The 21,297-nt window shown below is 37.6% G+C and overlaps 2 protein-coding genes and 1 pseudogene across 2 annotated transcripts; 1 reads left to right on the forward strand and 2 right to left on the reverse strand.

Moving 5' to 3' along the window:
• Positions 1-2,373: 2,373 nt before the first annotated feature.
• On the reverse strand, positions 2,374-4,133 carry LOC147792395 (glycosyl hydrolase 5 family protein-like). Its single transcript, XM_087124560.1, has 3 exons — positions 3,558-4,133; positions 2,885-3,485; positions 2,374-2,807 (listed from the first exon to the last, which is right to left on the reverse strand). Exons 1-3 carry the CDS (start codon positions 4,131-4,133, stop codon positions 2,374-2,376), a joined length of 1,611 nt encoding a protein of 536 aa, XP_086980686.1.
• A 2,796-nt stretch (positions 4,134-6,929) lies between these two features.
• On the forward strand, positions 6,930-7,472 carry LOC147792396 (uncharacterized). Its single transcript, XM_087124469.1, has one exon. It carries the CDS (start codon positions 6,930-6,932, stop codon positions 7,470-7,472), a length of 543 nt encoding a protein of 180 aa, XP_086980595.1.
• Positions 7,473-7,903: 431 nt separating this feature from the next.
• On the reverse strand, positions 7,904-8,518 carry LOC147792397 (secreted RxLR effector protein 161 pseudogene; annotated as a pseudogene).
• Between the last annotated feature and the right edge of the window lie 12,779 nt (positions 8,519-21,297).

Consider the following 21,297-nt stretch of genomic DNA (forward strand, 5'->3'; position numbering starts at 1 on the left):
CTTCATCAAGGAAGGATTCAAAAGCAGTTCCAGTGAGCAAACACTCTTCATCAAGAGGAAGGGAGGTAAAATTCTTATCGTAAGCATTTACGTTGATGATTTTTTATTTACTGGAGACCAGATGAAGAACTATTGGACGAGTTTAAACGTTCCTTGAAGAAAGAGTTTGATATGACTGACTTAGGTCAGATGAAATTTTTTCTTGGAATAGAGGTAATACAAAGATTAGATGGTATTTTCACATGTCAAAGAAAGTAGGCTGTTGAAGTTTTAAATCGACTTGGCATAGAGAATTACAATTCTGTTTGTAATCCCACTGTTCCAGGAAAGAAAATTGGCAAAGATGAAAATGGTGCAAAAGTATATGTAACTTTGTATAAACAAATAGTGGGAAGTCTGATGTATCTCACAACTACTCGTCTTGATCTCATGCTTGCTGTAAGTTTGATTAGTCGTTTTATGGCATGTCCAACACAACAACATTTTGCAGCAGGTAAAACTGTTTTAAGGTACTTGAAAGGTACGGTAGATTATGGTGTATTTTATAAAAAAGGAGGAGTCGGTGATTTGACTGGATCGACTGGTAGTGACTGTGCCGGAGACATGGAAGAAAGCAAGAGTACTTCAGGCCATGTGCTTGTGATTAGTGGAGGAGCAGTAGCTTGGTTTTCTCGTAAGCAGCCTATAGTCACTTATGAACCAGAGAAGCTGAGTTCGTTGCTGCTAGTTCTTGTGCATGTCAAGATGTTTGGATGAGGAGGATATACTCAAAGAGATTGGTCACTCTAAAATAGAAGGAACAAAGCTAATGTGTGTAATACTTCAACTATTAAGCTATCCAAAAATTCAGTTCTACACGGACGTTCCAAACACATAAGAAAGCATTTCGGAAGTTGCGTGAAGAACTTAGCGTGCAGAGTTTTTCTGACTTGAACTAATTCTTGACAAAGAAGAATAAGTTCACGGGAGAAATGGTCAGAAGAATTTGATTAGATGAAAAAGAGTTAAGAGTATTTTTAGGAATTTAGTTTAAATATTTCTCAGATTTGTTTACCAGATTTGTTTCCATTTCCAAGATTTGTGGATAGAAACGTTTCTATGTAGGGTTATTTGTAAGGCTATAAAAGCCAAGTTCACTTTTCAATAATATTATCACCTCAAACTTCAATTGTTTATGTTTTTGGCTTTGTTACGTCAAAACCAGTACTTGTCACTTCTACCTTCCCACAATGGCAAACTCACTCTCTCTAATTTCTCTAATCTATTTTTCTTTGTTCGGGGGGCAACGAGGCTGAGAATCGGTTCATGAGCTGCTTTTAGGCTCGAATTGCCGGGAAGGATATTGATTGGGGCTTGTGGGCGTTCCAAGGAAGTTATATGTACAGACGGTGTAATGAAGATCCTGAGTGAAAGTTTTGGTGTTATGGATCACTCTTGGACTAAAGATAGTACCCCCGTCACTTAAACAAATGCTTCCACTTATCAAGAGAGTGAATCAAGGTTAATTTGTTGCTTCTCAATCTAACCGTGCATTATAACAAATCAAACCTTTATATATTTCTTTAGTTAGAATTTGAAACTAAAGCTCTTTTCTTGCGGATCCAAATTCTAAAGCACCAATATCATACATAATGCTGCATCCCGTATCAGGGCAATGTGTCAAATCCGAGGACAAAGGAGGAGTTGAACTCGGCGATTGTGCCACTCCGAAGCAATGGAACCATAGTGGAGATGGAAGTCCCGATGAAGTTGTTGTCAAACGGGCAGGGTTTGAAATCCGTCAGAGATGGAAAAGCACCGGTGGTATCCGACGAATGCTCTGGCGATGGAAGCAATTGGACGGTGGCTTCGAAAGCAAATCTCCAATTGGCCAACAAAATTGGCGAAGACAATTTTTGTTTGGAGAAGGAATCTGATACTATAGTTGTTGTGAAGAAATGCATTTGCTTTAGAGACGAGGGAAGTTGCACCGATGATCCTCAACCCCAATGGTTCAAACTTGTTCCAACAAATGTTGCTTAGTCTATTAATTAGTTTAAAATAGAAATTTAGAATTTGGTCCAATATACTAGTAGTTGTTGGAATTTGAATTTAGGGTTGGCATGAAAGTTTTGAAAATGACGGAGTCATATTAGGGTTGTCGATTTTATGCTTAAATTCGCAGTTAAATGGTCAATAATTATTTTTCTATTATTTATTATATGTCCAATCTTTTATACGATCATTATTGTTGGTATTATTTTTCATATATGTTTGTACGATAAATAAAATCGGTTATAGTCAAGCACGAGCATGAATAGAATTAGAGATAAAATAGGGGCCAATTCAAAGTCGGACATGTCATATATTTATTCTTCCCAATACATAAGCAACTCACAACGTGTTGGTTTCAACCAGTTCAAACCATTGACTTTGGGTGTCTTGGAGGCAATTTGGAGCACCATCAGTGCAAATACATGAGTTTGTCACAATATTTGAAGAATTAGAGCTTTCAACCTGCAAGCAAAGACTCTTCCCATCTTGAGTTACGGTGGCCAAATGAAGCTTAGTGTTTGAAATGGCTCTCCAAGAACTCTGAGGGCCGAAGCAATCCGTTGAGAGAGATGGCATAAGGCCTTCTCCGCTTGTCTTTAAGCATAAACCAGTGCTTGACATCCTAATTGGAGTGCTATCATTGTCATGAGTCCATCGACTTGAGATGGAGCAATTACCCATGAAAATATCTTTGTTGTCATTTGAGACTTGGATGCATTGGCCACTTTGTGGATGATATATAACATACGAGAACGATGCATTGGAATTTGGATCTGTGCACCGTAAAAAAATGTCTTATACACTTGTTATAGATCCATATATTCAAAATCGTTAATATATTTATACTTACCTTGCAACATAGTCTGCAATAGTTGAAACTTCTGGACAAAGTTAGGATTTTTAATTTGAGTCCAATTGGAGTCGAGAACTCCAAAAGTTTCTGCCGGCCCTGCTTGACCTTCCCTGTAATAATAGCTACCTTGCCAAGTCCATAATGCCCAATCTAAATCTTCTTGTGCAAGATGAGCTGTGAAGCAACTCATGAACCGATTTTCTGCATCGTTAACCTCTCTCTGATCGTACCCATATTCGCTGACAAACAAAGGAAATGGGTTTGGTCCTTCTCTAACAAATTCAGCATGGTCTACAAAGCCATCGATAATATTTGCACAAATATTATTTAGTGGCTGGTTTATAAATTTACTCTCTTGATCTCCACTGAACGAATACAAGTGCACCTCAAAAACCAACTTGTTGTCTAAGGTGCTTACATTCAAGGGCTTCTCTTTTAAGCATCGAAGATCATTATCAAAATTTAGGCCCGAAACAATCACCAAAACATTTGGGTTAATGTTGTGGATTGTTGTTACTCCTTGAGTAACATAATTGTTCCAATCATTTGCATTTTCATTGGTTCCTCGTATCTCGTTTCGTAGGCTCATTCCAACCACCTAAATGTCATAACAAAAGAATGTGAGAATTTAGTTTCAAGAGTGTGAGAATTTTCCTTAATTTGTACGTACCGTTGATTTCTTGGAAAAGCGTTGAGCAACTAAGCTAAGACCTTGTAGCCATTCTTGAGGGTCAAAATAGCGGTCTCCAAAAAATCCATTGCCATCGTCAAGAGAGCAACACCATCTTGGCTGACTCATATGGTTGTCGGCAATCACCATTAAACCACTCTCTCCAAGCACATCAACAACAGCTTCATAGGCTTCAGCAATAGTCTTGTTCAACACAAAAGGATTATATTGAGCCAATCCGGCTTTTGCTTGCTCTAAATCGAGGAGGTCAAAATTCTCTTCAACTGTCCTATTTGCATAACGAGTGAACATTTGAGTTGCATACGTGAGTCGTACACAATTAAACCTCAACTTGATTGCCTCATCTGCCAGCTCTTTTAATGGCCTGTGGTTGAGACCTTCTATTAGCATGCTCTGTGTGTGGGAAGGCCAATTCACGCACACAAGCTTCACTCGACGCCCTGTTGTCGAATCAACGATCCACCTTCCTTTTGTTGACAACGGTAAAGAATAAACAGAATGAGATAAAAACACAAACAATGCTAGAAAAAGAACAACTTGAAAAGCTCTTCCCATTTTTTCTTCTCTTTTATGAATCGGGGTGAGAGAAGCATAGCCCAAAGGTTACTTATATATCTCATTAATAGGTTGAAATTTGTTCAAAAGATCAAAGATCGATGTAACGGTGAAACTCCTTCCATTTTTTTCTTAATTCAGTTGCTTTGTTAATAAATTGTGTTTCTAACTTTGATAATTTGTTGAGTAATAAGCAAATATTTCTAACAAAGCTAGCAACGTTCATACATATCTTGCCCACAGAACCAATATTTTAACATTATGGCCCCTTTTTCTTAAATAAAACTCGAAGCTTGTTCCAGTCTCAAATTAAAAATTAAAATAGTAGCTAACTACGTTTATGATAAGTTCTTATATAATACCCCTACTACATTTTTTGAGTTGGGGACATTTTTCCACCTAATAATTCACAAATACATAAAATTATTTTAATAAAAATAGAATAGTTAACATCTTAATTATCTAATTTTAAAAAATGTAATCAAATTATTGAAAATATTTTATTTATACACTTTTCATACAATACTATGCATTTATTAATTTATATATATATATATATATATATATATATATATATATTCTAGGAGAGAAAGTAGAATATTCTGAACATTGAATTTTTATGTCGCATATTTAGAAGGTCCAAAGCATACAATAAATAAATTCAGATTGCTTTGTCTTTTTGACCGTAAACAATTCGACGTGTAGTTTTGCTATTCGATGTGTAGTTTGGTAAGAACTTATATTATGAGCCTCCATGCCCACGCTTGGAAAATGTCACCTTTTGAATTTGATTGTGTGGAAGGAGAAAAAATGAGGTCTATAATTTTATGTCCCCACTGATAAAAAAATAAATTGCCCATCTGACCTTTTTTTTTCAAACAAATTCTCTTTCTTTTTTCTTGATGGTGGGTTAAAAAGTCACGTCATTAAACTCAGGCCAACTTTTGAAGGGACGAGCCATTACACCGAACTGGTTTTGGATTAGTGGATCATTCTAAAATGTTTGATCAAGCTTTTAGGGTCGACCAAAATTGTAACGCGTCATGTCTAGGATAGATCAAGATTTGTAATGCAGATTCGATACCTAATGGCTCTAAATCTTGGACATGAGCCGTTACAAATTGTATTAGGGCAGTATCTCTCCCAGTATGATGTGGTTTCAAAACGAACTAATGTGAAAGTTGGTAGGTATGTGACACCCGAGCAAATGAGGGGTACATGACTGAACCCAAACCACTTCCAAACGAGAGGTATCCTGAGGATATGATAGCCAAGAAATACTTTAGAACATGGATAGTCACTCCATATACCAATAAGGTTCATTTTCCTTTTCGATAGCTCAATTATAAGAACTTCATGGTTAGGTATGTTTTGCATGGAGCAATTCTATGATGCACGTAACCTGTGGAGAATTTTTCTAGGATGCATGTGAATATGGAAAAGACATGCCGGAAGAACTCGAGTTAGTTCGCGAGAATAGCTTTCACTCTTAGAAACAAAGAGTAGGTAACCTGACCATGTCAAATCCTAGACATGAGTCGTTACAAAGGTTTGGGAGTCACACTCACTCATGGTCAAACAAATTCACTCTTGATCCAACGTACAAATATAGTTACATAAGCAAAGTAAAAAGTGATATAATCCAAAAAATGTATAAACAACCTACGTACCATAATTAAAATTTTTAATACTCCTCGTAATTAAACACTACAAACTTAGTAGCCATTTGGTTTCAAATTCCTCCCATAATTCTTCATTAATCAGAAATTTTGTACATGCTTGTCACAATCTTCCCTTTGAGTCATTTGGGTTTTAGTATTGAAAGTAGATGAGTAGTTCATTTTAACCTCAATCCTTTTCTTGATGAATCCAATTATTTTGACCCTTCCTGGCATTTCCGTGTGGCTACTGATATTCAAACCTCCCGACTTCAAATCCTCCATCAAACTCAGACCCTCATCCATTTCCTCCGCCTCGGTCTCCACCGTCACATTCATCGTCATCGTGTCCTTTGCCTTCGTCAATCCGCCGGCGTCTCCCCTTCTCCGATCACCTCGCCGTGGTAGTAAATCACCATCGTGGCTTTTGAGTATTTGAACGATGCGACATTAGGATTCCGCACGAAGACACTAGCCACAACGAGTATGCCACCGTCTGAGAAGGAAGAACGGTGAGTTTTAAATGATTATTAAGAAAATTAGATGAAAACCCAATTAAGCGTTAGATTTTGACTTAGTAATAACTCAGGAAAACCTAAACAATCGTAGTGTCAAGTTATGATATTATTGAATACTCAACCTGGCTTTTACAACTTTACAAATAACAATAGAAATATTAACTATATGACAAATAATTAAACTAAATAACAAACAATACTCTTAAAACAACCCTTCGCCCCTCTCTTTCTACTCCCTATAAACACAACCTTCGTACCACTTCATGTTCGAAGAATTTGATTAGATCAAAGAAGAGTTAGAGTATTTTTATGGGGTTAGTTTAAATATTTGATTTGTTTACCAAATTTGTTTACAAGATTTTTGTTTCCAAGATTTGTGGTTAGTTTCTATTTAGGGTTATTTGTGAGACTACGAAAGCCAAGTTCAATATTCAATAATATTATCACTTCCCGCTTCAATTGTTTATGTTTCTGGCTTAGTTGTGTCAAAACCTAGCAATTGGTATCATAGCCCCAATTTTTTAGTGATCAAATAGAGAGAGTATGAGTGAAGACAAAGTTTTAACGAAGATCCCTCACTTCGATGGTCACTTTGATCATTTTAGTGATGGAGTGAGCTGATGGAATATTTGCTCAGAGCAAAAGGTCTATGGAGTGTGGCGGAGATTGGTTTCTCAGGTCAAGAGGAAGGAACAATGTTGACTGAGGCACAAAAGGGCCACCTTGATGATGCTAGACTCAAAGATCACCAAGTAAAGCATTACCTCTTCCAGGCAATTTATCGAGCTGTCTTTGAGCAAATCTTGGATCGTCGCACAGCCAAGATTGTTTGGGACTCAATGAAACGAAAATTTTGTGGAAACCAAAAAGTGAAGAAATCTCTTCTTAATGCATTAAGGAGAGCATTTGAGATCCTAGAGATGAAGAATGATAAAAGCATCAAAGATTATTTTGTAAGAGTGATGATAACCTCCAACAAGATGAGAAGCAGTGGAGAAGATATGCCAGACAAGAAAATTGTAGAAAAAATTATGCGTACCCTGACTGAAAAATTTAAGTATGTTGTAGTATCCATGGAGGAATCCAAAGATACTGATAACATGTCCATTGATGAATTACAAAGTTCATTAGTGGTGCATGAACAAAAATTGCGAAGATCCTGACAGAAAACACACGTACGAGGAAGTGAGTTTTGCACAATAACGTAATTCTCTAAGAGAGACAATACTTAGAAAATAAACAAAACCAACTTACTTATTTTATTCAACTTGTTACACAGTATATATACAGACAGAGAGAAAAACTAACTTCTTACAATCTTAGCCACACATTAATAACTGCTAATAACTTCCCTTGATCTTATCCACAAATACTAAAACTGACATAATTTAAAATACAAAAAGCAAATACAAATGAATTACGGTTAATACAAGATTAAATAAACTAACAAATCATCCCCTTAATCTTGTATTTCGATCTTCACATTCTTACATTCTTCAAACCAATTCTTTCTCGAAGCTCCACAAATTTTTGTCGTCCTATTGGCTTCGTAAGTATATCAGCCAATTAATCCTCAGTTTTTACATGATCCAGTTCAATCTCCTTTTTGCACACATTCACGAATGAAATGGAACCTCATGTCTATATGTTTGCTGCGATCATGATGAACTGGTTTTTTCGCTAATGCTATAGCAGACTTGTTATCGATATTTAAACGAACTGGATTTACTTCCTTCCCATGCAATTCCTTCAGTAAACGTCCTAACCACATTCCTTGACAAGCAGCTGACGTCGCCGCAATATACTCCGCTTCAAAGGATGAAAGTGCCACCATCTTTTGTTTCTTTGAAGTCCATGTGATTGGATTGCCATATAAGAAAAACAATGTCCCCGTAGTGCTCTTTCGATCATCTATATCTCCAGCAAGATCACTATCACTATATCCGATTAATCGATTTTCTACTTGCTTTGCCTTAACATAATGACATCCAATATCAATGGTTCCTTTCACGTACCTGAGTATTTGCTTCACAGCTTCCATATGAACCATGGTCGGAGCTTCCATATAACGACTCATAACTCCAACGGAATATGATAAGTCAGGTCGTGTGTTCACTAAATAATGAAGACTTCCGATAATACTCTTGTAAAGAGTGGAATCCACAGATCGACAATTACTCGCTTTGCTTAGCTTTGTTCTCGGCTCCATAGGAAAACATGACACGGATTACAATCCATCATTCCAAGTTTTGCCAAAAGCTTTGCCGCATAACTCGACTGAGATTACCTGATTCCATCGAAGTCTTGTTTAACTTCTATTCCCAAATAATAAGGCAGGAATCCTAAATCACTCATTTCAAACAACTTCTTCATTTGTTGGTTGAAGCTCAAAATATCATCCTTGCTCGACCCGACAATAATTAAATCATCAACATAAACTCCAACTATCTGAATTTTATTTTCTTTCCAACGTGTATACACAGCATGCTCTAAAGGACACTTTTGAAATCCAAGAGACTTTAAGAAATTATCCAGTTTTGCATTCCAGGCACGAGGTGCTTGACGTAAGCCATACAATGCTTTCCTAAGTCGTAAAACATTCCCTTCTCGACCTTCCACAGCAAATTCTTCTGGTAGTTCTACATAAACCTCTTCCTTCAACTCACCATTAAGAAACGCTGACTTGACATCCATATGATGAATCTCCCAACTCTCCTGCGCTGCTATAGCAATCAAGACTCGCACTGTTTCAAGCCTTGCAACAGGTGCAAATACCTCATCAAAATCCACTCCATATTTCTCGACAAAACCCTTTGCGACTAAACGGGCTTTATACCTCACGATCTCCCCATTCGAATTTCTATTCAACTTATATACCCATTTCAACCCGATTGCTCGATGTCCCTTTGGTAGTTTTGCGAACTCTCACGTGCCATTTTTTTCAATAACAGACAAATCTTCTAGCATTGCTTGCTGCCATTTTTCATTATCTCTTGCTTCCATATATGAATTTGGCTCCTCAAGTGAAAGAAAACACATCCCAGCTTCTTCATTCAACTCAATAGAATCAGAGTAAATTTCTCTTAACGATCGAAATTTTCTTGGACTAGATGAGACGTATGAATCGTCTCCTATTGATAAATCATTTGCTGGTGATGAATCGTCTCCCAATAGAGTCCCTGATGATTCTCCCCGCTCTTCTAAAATGTCCTCGTCCTTCACATAGACCTGAGGATCATAATGAACAGCGAATTTACCACCTTCCTTCTTATTTTCTTCCAATTGTTGCACATCCCATTTATATTCTTCTTCTTCTAGAAACTTGACGTCTCGGCTGATATGAAGTCTTTTCGCTTTAGGATCATACAAACGATAAGCTTTTGAACCTGCTTCATATCCCACGAAAATCATTGGCACACTTCGGTCTTGTAATTTGGTTAAATTTGGTGTTGTATTTCTTCCATACGCCAGGCTTTTGAACACTCTAAAATGCTCTACATTAGGCTTTCTTCCTCTCCATTTCTCATGAGGAGTTGCTTCAATTACACTCTTCGTTGGGGATCTATTGAGGATTTAGACAGCTGTCTTCACTGCCTCTGCCCAGAAATGCATCGGCAAATTTTTGCACTTCAACATGCTTCGCACCATTGCAATAACCGTTTGGTTTCGTCGTTCAACCACACCATTTTGTTGCGGAGAATAGGGTTCTGTTAAATATCTTTTAATCCCACTGCTCTCACAATATTCTTTGAACTCAATACTTGTAAATTCTCCACCTCTATCAGTTCTAAGCGCTTGCAATTTCTTTCCGGATTCAGCTTCAATTTTATTTTAAACACGTTTGGATCCCAAGAATGCATCAGATTTATTTTTGAGCAATTCAATCCACATATATCTACTAAAATCATCTACCAACAGCAAAAAGAATTTATTACCTCCATGAGTTGTTGGAGTAATTGGACCACACAAATCGCCATGCACCAATTGTAGAACACTAACGGCTCGAAAATTCGCTTGTTGTGGGAATGGTGTTCTTCGTTGTTTAGTGATTACACAACTATCACAAACTTGTTCGATCCTTTCAACGTGCGGAATTCCTTTCACCATTTGTTTCGTAGACAGGTTTCCTAAAGCCTCAAAATTCAAATGCCCATATCTAGCATGCCACAACCAAGAATCTTCAGACAACTTACCAAGTAGACATGTTGGTTTCGTTGTTTTTAGGCTAATTGTATATAGCCTATTTCGTGACCGCTTCACTTTTGCCAAGAACTCCTTTGCCTTTGCGAAAATGACAAGTAAACCATGTTCGATCTCAACTTTACAGCCCTGTTCATCCAATTGTCCTAAACTTATAATGTTACTTTTAAGTTTAGGAATGAATTATACATCGGAAAGGATACAGTGATCTCCATTTTCACATTGCAGCATCACGTCTCCACGTCCTTTTATCTCTACAAGTGATCGGTCTCCGAACTTCACCGTGCCGGTCACTGACTCGTTCAATTCCGAGAACCAACTTCGACAACCAGTCATATGATTGCTGGCTCCCGTATCTAGGAACCAAGTGTTGTTTTTCTTGTCAATTTCTTCCGGGACAACCTTCTCTTCATAAAGAGCCATCTCCGTCAACTCTGGTGAACCGAGAGTTCGGACTTCACAAACCTGTGCTATAAGTAAGACTGGCTCATCCTCATCACCTTGCATCTCAGTCAAGTGCGCCTGATCCTCCCTTTTCTTCGATCTACAGTGGGATGCATAATGGCCAATCTTTTGACAATTATAACATTTCACCTTCCGACATTCTGCGGCATAGTGGCCTAGGCCTTGACAATTGTAGCATTTTACCTTGCTCTTGTCACTCTTCTTCTCTTGATGTAACGAGTCGTTTCCACGTCCATGACCTCTCCCTCTCCAGCGACCACTGCGACCTCGCCCTCGGCTATGGCCTCCATTGTCGCTACGTTTTTTCTTGAAAGTTGAACTTTCACCTTTGCCTTTCGATTCTTTTGCTTTCCATTCTCCTTTTGTAAATAAGACATGCTCAGCATTCTCTTTGTTGCCACCGATCCGTTCCTCGTATGCTTTAAGACGGCCGATGACTTCCTCCATGGTCATCACATTTAAATCGACAAATTGCTCTATTGCCGATGCGATATGAAGAAACTTAGAAGGTACTGAGCGGAGAAATTTTTTCACCAAGCATGCCTCTTCGAAGTTGTCTCCAAAAGTACGTATTTTATTAACAACTCATGTCAATCTTGCTGCATAATCATCTATAGTCTCGGACTCCTTCATATTCATAACTTCGAACTCAATCTTCAGAGTTTGGATCTTTGCCTCCTTTACACGTTCAGCACCCACATGAATAGTTTTTAACGTCTGCCATGCTTCTTTTGCTGTCTCTTTCTCTGCTAACGGAAACAACATCTCCTCAGGGATTGCTTGATAGATAGCTGCTAAGGCCATTTGATCCTTCCTTTCATCAAGACTATCCAGAGACTCAGTTGATTGGATTGCGTCCCACACCCCTTGAGCACGCAAATAGACCTTCATCTTCATAGCCCATGCTGAGTTGTTGGTTCTCGATAACGTCGGGCATTGGAGTGATACCAGACCTTCCTTTGTTGCAGACTTCGACGACTCTCCTCTCTCTCCATTGTTGTTATTATTTCTCGGCATGATCTTGTTGGGTTTTATGTCCTAAAACTCATAGTTTGTAAACAAAGATATATTCTATTTTCAATAAAGTTATTATTGATGTTTATTCAGTAAAAATTGTTATTGAATAAAGTGAACTTTACGATCATTAATCTAAATCCAATAAACTAAGAACACTCTGGCTATAGTATGATTACTTGAACTATATGTAGAGACATAAGAGTGGATCAAGTTCAAGTATATAGTCAAAATGATCTATAGTATAAGGATAAGGCTGAGTACCTTATTCTCGGGACACTATGGATGCGGCCCACTTTTGTATATGATATAAACAATGTGATCACTAAATTGTGCATGTGAAGACATGTGAGTGGGGGCGTCCTATGCAATGAGTATTGCATAAGATCGGACCATGAAGAAAACCACTCTCACTTTATAAAGTCGTTTACTGTTGAGACTGATTTTCTTTTCATTCGATAACCTAGGTAACTCGGTTTTAATCCTGAGCTAACCATGAACTCCTGTTTATTCGGAATTATCCTTAGATTTGCATGGGTGAGAGTGGCTTTAGTTCGCCGACTCAACAGGCCTCCCATTTCAGGGGTAAGACTGGGTGAATGGCTGGGGACGTGGGGTGCAAGACGGAATTCACTCCTACCCACTTTTAGGGATAGAAGAAAGGTAGTTCCCTTAAGCACTGAATCCAGGTCTTGAACAAGGGGCCCCACCCTCTCATTGGCCTGAGAGGGATTCGGTTTACTGGTTGGACCACAAACCAATTGTTCATTAGAGGATCAGTGAGACATAAGGAACAAGAAGTAACTTCAGGGGTAAAACGGTAAATTGACCCAGCTCTAGTTACGAACAACCTGTGAAGGATCGACTTACTAATCATGGTTATATCAGATGGACAGAAATATATCTATAGTGAGGGGAGTGCAACTACTAGGCTATAGTGGAGTGTCCTAGTAGTTAACGAATGTTGGTTAACCAGGTTAATGAGTTTAATCGGTTAATCTTGGATCGTTGGAGCCCATGATCTATAGGTCCATTAGGTCCCTCTGCTAGCTCATATCGGACTAAACCATAGAACACTGTGACGAGTGAGTTCGAAGTGTTCGAATTCAAATTAGGGAATATGCGTTACATATATACGATATATTTAACCGCAATTTTGTTTTATTTACGAATTAAACGAAAAGAGAGAATATGAGATATTTAAATAAGATTTAAATATCTTAATCAATTATGTGTCGGAATTGATCGGGATTGACATTTGAATTAATATTAAATATTAATTAAATAGTTTAATTAATCATTTAATGTTACTTTAATTTGAAATTCATTATTCAAATTAATTGTTGAATTAAAATGAAGAAAGTCAAAATGTTGACTTTCATCTAATGGAAAAATTCCATGTTAGTGGAATTTTGAGGTGTCAAAATTTGGTTTAACCAAACTTGCATGTTTGCCAAATAAACCCCACAAGTTTTAGTGGAATTTTGAGTGTCAAAATTTGGTTAACTCAAACATGCATGCTTGCCACATAATCCCAAACATTTGAGTGGAATTTTAAGTGTCAAAATTTGGTGATCTCAAGTTTGCATGAACATGCAAACTTGACTCTTTAAATAGAGTGATCATGATACTTGAAAATAAAATTCTTCATCTTGATGAAAAAACCTTGAAACAAACACTCTCTTTCACATATACAAAATCCCTCCCAAGTTTAGTCACTCACCGGATTCCACAATCCCGTTCTAAGGCCGGAGGATAGTGGAGAAGACACTAGTGGTGGTTCGAAACCGGTTCGTGAGGCAAAAGGAGTTTGAACTACAAAAGGTTAGTATTTAAACCCATTAAGTTTTAATACTTATGAACATGCTAGTTATTTACAATAATTGATGTTCTAAAAGTGCCTAAGATCCAAAATGCTTCCGCATGTGTTATATTAACACCAACAATTGGTATCAGAGCAAGGTTTAGGCACTTTATTTACATTAATTTGATCATGGTGGGTACCATTTCATGCATCAAATTTGTGGTTGCTAAAGTGGATGGTTTTGGTTTTGGCATTTTTTTTATGCTTCCATTTGATACAATTATTGTAATAAGCCTAAGGTGTATGGGCTTTAATGAATGAAGAAAGGTCTGTAATTTTTATGGAGTCATTAGAGTCCATTTTATGTTGTAATTGATCGAAAATGGAAGAGATAAGCAAGCTGAACCGAAGAAGATGGAAGAGGCGGTTCGGGTGTTTTTTCTGTCGTTGGGGACCGATTGAACATTTTTAAGGGTTGGTTTGTCCAGTTCGTGATCCTCGGGAGCGGCTCAAGTTATTTTTAATTATTAATGTAATAATTTAGTTAATTGCTTGCTTTAAAATGCCAAAACCAACCCACTTTAGTGTGTTTAATTAATTATGCATTATGAATGTATGTTTTAATTAAATAGAAAATGTATATGCATAAAGTATGTCATATAGATTTAAAATCCCACCATAGGCTAAGCATGTTTCATGCATTCCAAGTATGTTATAAGTGTTATAATGTATAGTATGCATGTCTTAGGGTTCCATGAGTGATAGATATAAATTGTTATATTATTCCATGGAATGGATGATTATATAAACTGTTATATAAACCATGTTATAGGTTATTTTCAACGTCATAAAATAAGGTAGACGTTAAAATCTATAATAAAGATAAGTGCATGCTCACTAAGGGTTAAGAACCGAGCACGATCAATTTTAACAGTTAAAAAGGGTCGATGTCTTATAAAATTGCGGTTACGAGAAAGCTCACCTGGCACGATCTTGTCTAAGGCTGAAGGTACTTAAGTTGACGGTTTACGGAACACCTACTACCTGGAGATCGGACCAGTACTTGAGCTTAGTTAGCCCAGTTTTATGAGCATGCTTAAGTGATGTAAGATTTAGAAAAATCGAATAGACTTAAGTTATATTTAATTAGCCGGAATATACTTAAGTAATGAGTATACCCAACCATCTAAAATACTTAGTGGGAGAAAAAAGGTGTATAAGATACATCGTTTTCTCTTCACGCTCTCTGTAAAATTCACACAGTGAGATTCATGCTCGGCCTCGTGTCGCCCTGGGAGCGTCCTCCATTCGGAAGGTATTTGCATGAGTCAATAACAAGGTGAATTGAGAAAGTATTTATAGTAAGTGGGAGAAGGAAGTCAACACGTCCTATGGTCTCCACCACTAGGTTGCACCGTGAGATTCCCATGTTCCGCCTGCATGTTGTCCTAGAGCAACTACCCATTCGGAGGGTCGTAACATGGGAGTCGGAACAACGCAAACTCTAGAAATAGATAGGATTTCTTAGGTCCATTCCCAACTTTGGCTTTTTCATTCGATAGCGTTGTTGGGACCGATTTCTGAGGTCTAAAATTGGTGGGTCACACTTGCGAAGAATTACTAAGAGTTAGTATATTCTTGACCAAAATAGCGATAACTAAAACACTATAGGAACAAGAGTTATTTTGGAATTAGTGTTTAAGTCAAGAATGTCTTGGTTTAGTGAATGAGTGATTGACTGCCCCTCGGTAGCAGTTGCTCTAACTCACTAAAGTATCGTTGCAAATTAATAATGATTTGGGTACATTATTACATTTGCTAAAACTGATTGGATTAAACAGGATTAAGTCAAATCACTAATAGAATTTTCTTTATATCACAGCATGACAAACTCAATAGTACAATTACTCGCTTCTGAGAAATTAAACGGCGACAACTACTCAACTTGGAAATCAAACCTAAACACAATACTGGTCATTGATGATTTAAAGTTTGTTTTAACTGAGGAGTGTCCTCCAAACCCAAACTCAAATGCAAATCGAATAGCTCGGGATGCATATGACAGATGGATAAAGGCAAATGACAAAGCCCGAGTGTACATTCTAGCCAGCATATCTGATGTTTTGGCTAAGAAACACGATGTTATGGGTACTGCTAAAGAGATTATGGAATCTCTAAAAGGGATGTTTGGACAACCGTCCTTCTCCCTTAGACATGAAGCCATAAAATACATTTACAACTGCCGTATGAAAGAAGGGACCTCAGTTAGAGAACATGTCCTGGACATGATGGTCCATTTCAATGTGGCAGAAGAAAATGAAGCTGTCATTGATGAGAAGAGTCAAGTCAGTTTTATCATGATGTCTCTTCCGAAGAGCTTCTTCCAGTTCCGCACCAATGTGGTTATGAACAAAATAGAATATAACTTGACTGCTCTTCTCAATGAGCTACAGACTTATCAGTCCCTCTTAACAAACAAGGGACAAACAGGAGAAGCAAATGTTGCTATCTCCAAGAAATTACAACGAGGATCGTCCTCCAAAAATAAGTCTGGACCTTCAACTTCTAAAAGTGTTTTTATGAAGAAGAAGGGAAAAGGGAAAAATAAGATTCCTACTAACCGCAAGAACAAGGTTCAAAAAGCAGATAAAGGAAAATGTTTCCATTGCAACGAAAACGGGCACTGGAAGAGAAACTGCCCAAAATACCTTGCAGAGAAGAAAGCCGAAAAGACACAACAAGGTAAATATGATTTACTCGTTGTAGAAATGTGTTTAGTAGAGTATGACAACTCAACTTGGATACTAGATTCAGGGGCGACTAATCATATTTGTTCTTTTTACCAGGAAACTAGCTCCTGGAGAATGCTTGCGGATGGCGAGATAACACTCAGGGTTGGAACAGGAGAGGTTATCTCAGCAAGATCAGTAGGAAATTTAAAGTTGTTTTTTGGAGATAGATTCATTATATTAGATAATGTACTTTTTGTTCCTGGAATGAAAAGAAATCTAATATCCATCTCTTGTTTATTAGAACAGTTGTATAAAGTATCTTTTGAAATCAATGAAGTGTTCATTTGCAAAAGAGGTATTCATATTTGTTCTGCAAAACTAGAAAACAACTTATATATGTTAAAACCGAGCAAAACAAAAGCTATTTTAAATACTGAGATGTTTAAAACAGCTGAAACTCAAAATAAACGACAAAAGATTTCTCCTAATACCTATCTTTGGCACTTAAGACTAGGCCACATTAATCTCAATAGGATTGAGAGATTGGTTAAAAGAGGACTTCTAAATAAGTTAGAAGACAATTCTTTACCTCCATGTGAGTCTTGTCTTGAGGGTAAAATGACTAAACGATCATTTTGCGAAAAAGGTTATAGAGCCAAAGAAACCTTAGAACTCGTGCATACAGATCTCTGTGGTCCAATGAATGTCAAAGCACGAGGAGGGTATGAATATTTCATCAGTTTTATTGATGATTATTCAAGGTATGGCTATCTTTACCTAATGCATCACAAGTCCGAAGCTCTTGAAAAATTCAGAGAGTATAAGACTGAGGTTGAGAATCTATTAGGTAAAACTATTAAAACACTTCGATCAGATCGAGGAGGAGAGTACATGGATTTAAGATTTCAGGACTATATGATAGAACATGGAATAAGGTCTCAACTCTCAGCCCCTGGTATGCCTCAACAAAATGGTGTATCAGAAAGGAGAAATAGAACTCTATTAGACATGGTTCGGTCTATGATGAGTTTCGCTCAATTACCCGATCCGTTTTGGGGATATGCAGTGGAGACTGCTACATACATTTTGAACATGGTTCCTACTAAAAGTGTTTCAGAAACACCTTATGAGTTATGGAAAGGGCGTAAAGGTAGTTTACGTCACTTCAGAATTTGGGGATGTCCAGCACATGTGTTGTTGCAAAATCCCAAGAAATTAGAACGTCGTTCAAAATTATGTCTATTTGTAGGATACCCCAAAGAGACGAAAGGTGGTTTGTTTTATGATCCTCAAGAAAATAGAGTGTTTGTATCAACGAACGCTACATTCTTAGAGGAAGACCACGTAAGAAATCATCAACCTCGTAGCAAACTAGTATTAAGTGAGATTTCTAAAGAAGCTACTGATAAAACAACAAGAGTTGTTGATCAAGCTGGTCCTTCAACCAGAGTTGTTGATGGAGCTGACACTTCTGGTCAATCACATCCTTCTCAAAAGTTGAGAATGCCTCGACGTAGTGGGAGGGTTATAACTCAACCCGATCGTTACTTGGGGTTGATAGAAACTCAAGTCATCATACCTGATGATGGCATTGAGGATCCATTGTCCTATAAACAGGCAATGAATGATGTAGATAGAGATCAGTGGATTAAAGCCATGAATCTTGAAATGGAGTCAATGTACTTCAATTCAGTCTGGGAACTTGTAGATCAACCAGATGGGGTAAAACCTATTGGTTGCAAATGGATCTATAAGAGGAAACGAGACCAAACCGGTAAGGTACAGACCTTTAAAGCACGACTAGTAGCAAAGGGTTATACCCAAAGAGAGGGGGTGGACTATGAAGAAACCTTCTCACCTGTTGCTATGCTTAAATCAATTAGAATACTCTTGTCTATTGCCACATTTTATGATTATGAAATTTGGCAAATGGATGTTAAGACAGCTTTTCTAAACGGCGATCTTGAAGAGAGTATCTATATGGCTCAACCAGAGGGGTTCATTGAACAGGATCACGAGCAAAGGGTTTGCAAGCTTAAAAGATCCATTTATGGGTTGAAGCAAGCATCTCGATCCTGGAACATAAAGTTTGATACTGCGATCAAATCTTATGGCTTTAAACAGAATGTTGACGAACCTTGTGTTTATAAAAGGATAGTCAACTCTACAGTAGCTTTCCTGGTGTTGTACGTTGACGATATCCTACTCATTGGAAATGATGTGGGAATTCTGACTGACATTAAGCATTGGCTGGCGACACAATTCCAAATGAAAGATTTGGGAGAGGCTCAGTTTGTTCTTGGAATCCAAATTGTTCGGAATCGCAAGAACAAAACACTAGCATTGTCTCAAGCATCGTACATCGACAAAATGTTGATTCGATATAAGATGCAGGACTCCAACAAAGGATTATTACCTTTCAGGCATGGAGTTCATTTGTCGAAGGAACAAAGTCCTAAGACACCTCAAGAAGTTGAGGATATGAAACACATTCCCTATGCATCAGCAGTCGGTAGTCTGATGTATGCCATGCTATGTACCCGACCCGACATATGCTATGCTGTGGGAATTGTCAGCAGATATCAGTCCAATCCGGGACGTGCTCATTGGACTGCCGTTAAGAATATCCTCAAGTATCTTAGGAGAACGAGGGACTATATGCTAAGGTACGGTGCTAAGGATCTGATCCTTACAGGGTACACTGACTCAGATTTTCAGACCGATGTAGATTCGAGGAAATCGACATCAGGATCTGTCTTCACTCTGAACGGAGGAGCAATAATATGGAGAAGCATAAAGCAAGGTTGCATTGCTGATTCCACCATGGAAGCTGAGTATGTTGCTGCTTGTGAAGCAGCGAAAGAATCTGTATGGCTTAGGAAGTTCTTAACTGATTTGGAAGTCGTTCCAAATATGCATCTTCCCGTCACTCTTTATTGTGATAATAGTGGAGCAGTTGCAAATTCAAAAGAACCAAGAAGCCATAAGCGAGGAAAACATATTGAGCGCAAATATCATCTCATAAGGGAGATTGTGCAACGAGGAGATGTGATCGTCACACAGATAGCTTCAGAACACAACATTGCTGATCCATTTACAAAGCCCCTCACGGCTAAAGTATTTGAAGGGCACCTAGTGAGTCTAGGACTACGAGTTATGTAATCTAGGGCAAGTGGGAGAAAAGGCATGAGTATGTGATGCCCAAGTTTATTGTATTTCTCTCTACTCAACGTTATAAAACCACACTAGAGTTTTAGTCCAAGTGGGAGTTTGTTGGGTTTTATGTCCTAAAACTCATAGTTTGTAAACAAAGATATATTCTATTTTCAATAAAGTTATTATTGATGTTTATTCAGTAAAAATTGTTATTGAATAAAGTGAACTTTACGATCATTAATCTAAATCCAATAAACTAAGAACACTCTGGCTATAGTATGATTACTTGAACTATATGTAGAGACATAAGAGTGGATCAAGTTCAAGTATATAGTCAAAATGATCTATAGTATAAGGATAAGGCTGAGTACCTTATTCTCGGGACACTATGGATGCGGCCCACTTTTGTATATGATATAAACAATGTGATCACTAAATTGTGCATGTGAAGACATGTGAGTGGGGGCGTCCTATGCAATGAGTATTGCATAAGATCGGACCATGAAGAAAACCACTCTCACTTTATAAAGTCGTTTACTGTTGAGACTGATTTTCTTTTCATTCGATAACCTAGGTAACTCGGTTTTAATCCTGAGCTAACCATGAACTCCTGTTTATTCGGAATTATCCTTAGATTTGCATGGGTGAGAGTGGCTTTAGTTCGCCGACTCAACAGGCCTCCCATTTCAGGGGTAAGACTGGGTGAATGGCTGGGGACGTGGGGTGCAAGACGGAATTCACTCCTACCCACTTTTAGGGATAGAAGAAAGGTAGTTCCCTTAAGCACTGAATCCAGGTCTTGAACAAGGGGCCCCACCCTCTCATTGGCCTGAGAGGGATTCGGTTTACTGGTTGGACCACAAACCAATTGTTCATTAGAGGATCAGTGAGACATAAGGAACAAGAAGTAACTTCAGGGGTAAAACGGTAAATTGACCCAGCTCTAGTTACGAACAACCTGTGAAGGATCGACTTACTAATCATGGTTATATCAGATGGACAGAAATATATCTATAGTGAGGGGAGTGCAACTACTAGGCTATAGTGGAGTGTCCTAGTAGTTAACGAATGTTGGTTAACCAGGTTAATGAGTTTAATCGGTTAATCTTGGATCGTTGGAGCCCATGATCTATAGGTCCATTAGGTCCCTCTGCTAGCTCATATCGGACTAAACCATAGAACACTGTGACGAGTGAGTTCGAAGTGTTCGAATTCAAATTAGGGAATATGCGTTACATATATACGATATATTTAACCGCAATTTTGTTTTATTTACGAATTAAACGAAAAGAGAGAATATGAGATATTTAAATAAGATTTAAATATCTTAATCAATTATGTGTCGGAATTGATCGGGATTGACATTTGAATTAATATTAAATATTAATTAAATAGTTTAATTAATCATTTAATGTTACTTTAATTTGAAATTCATTATTCAAATTAATTGTTGAATTAAAATGAAGAAAGTCAAAATGTTGACTTTCATCTAATGGAAAAATTCCATGTTAGTGGAATTTTGAGGTGTCAAAATTTGGTTTAACCAAACTTGCATGTTTGCCAAATAAACCCCACAAGTTTTAGTGGAATTTTGAGTGTCAAAATTTGGTTAACTCA

The sequence above is a fragment of the Cucurbita pepo genome, chromosome 6, assembly GCF_057944985.1.
Source record: "Cucurbita pepo subsp. pepo isolate OVF chromosome 6, ASM5794498v1, whole genome shotgun sequence".
Taxonomy (NCBI): Eukaryota; Viridiplantae; Streptophyta; class Magnoliopsida; order Cucurbitales; family Cucurbitaceae; genus Cucurbita; species Cucurbita pepo.

Bases quoted from the DNA above. Each gene is read 5' to 3' on its own strand.
- LOC147792395 (XM_087124560.1), bottom strand. From the start codon at position 4,133: ATGGGAAGAGCTTTTCAAGTTGTTCTTTTTCTAGCATTGTTTGTGTTT. The intron at 3,486-3,557 runs GTACGTACAAAT...TATGACATTTAG, and splicing joins GCTTTTCCAAGAAATCAACG to GTGGTTGGAATGAGCCTACG. The intron at 2,808-2,884 runs GTAAGTATAAAT...TACGGTGCACAG, and splicing joins ATTGCAGACTATGTTGCAAG to ATCCAAATTCCAATGCATCG.
- LOC147792396 (XM_087124469.1), top strand. From the start codon at position 6,930: ATGGAATATTTGCTCAGAGCAAAAGGTCTATGGAGTGTGGCGGAGATT.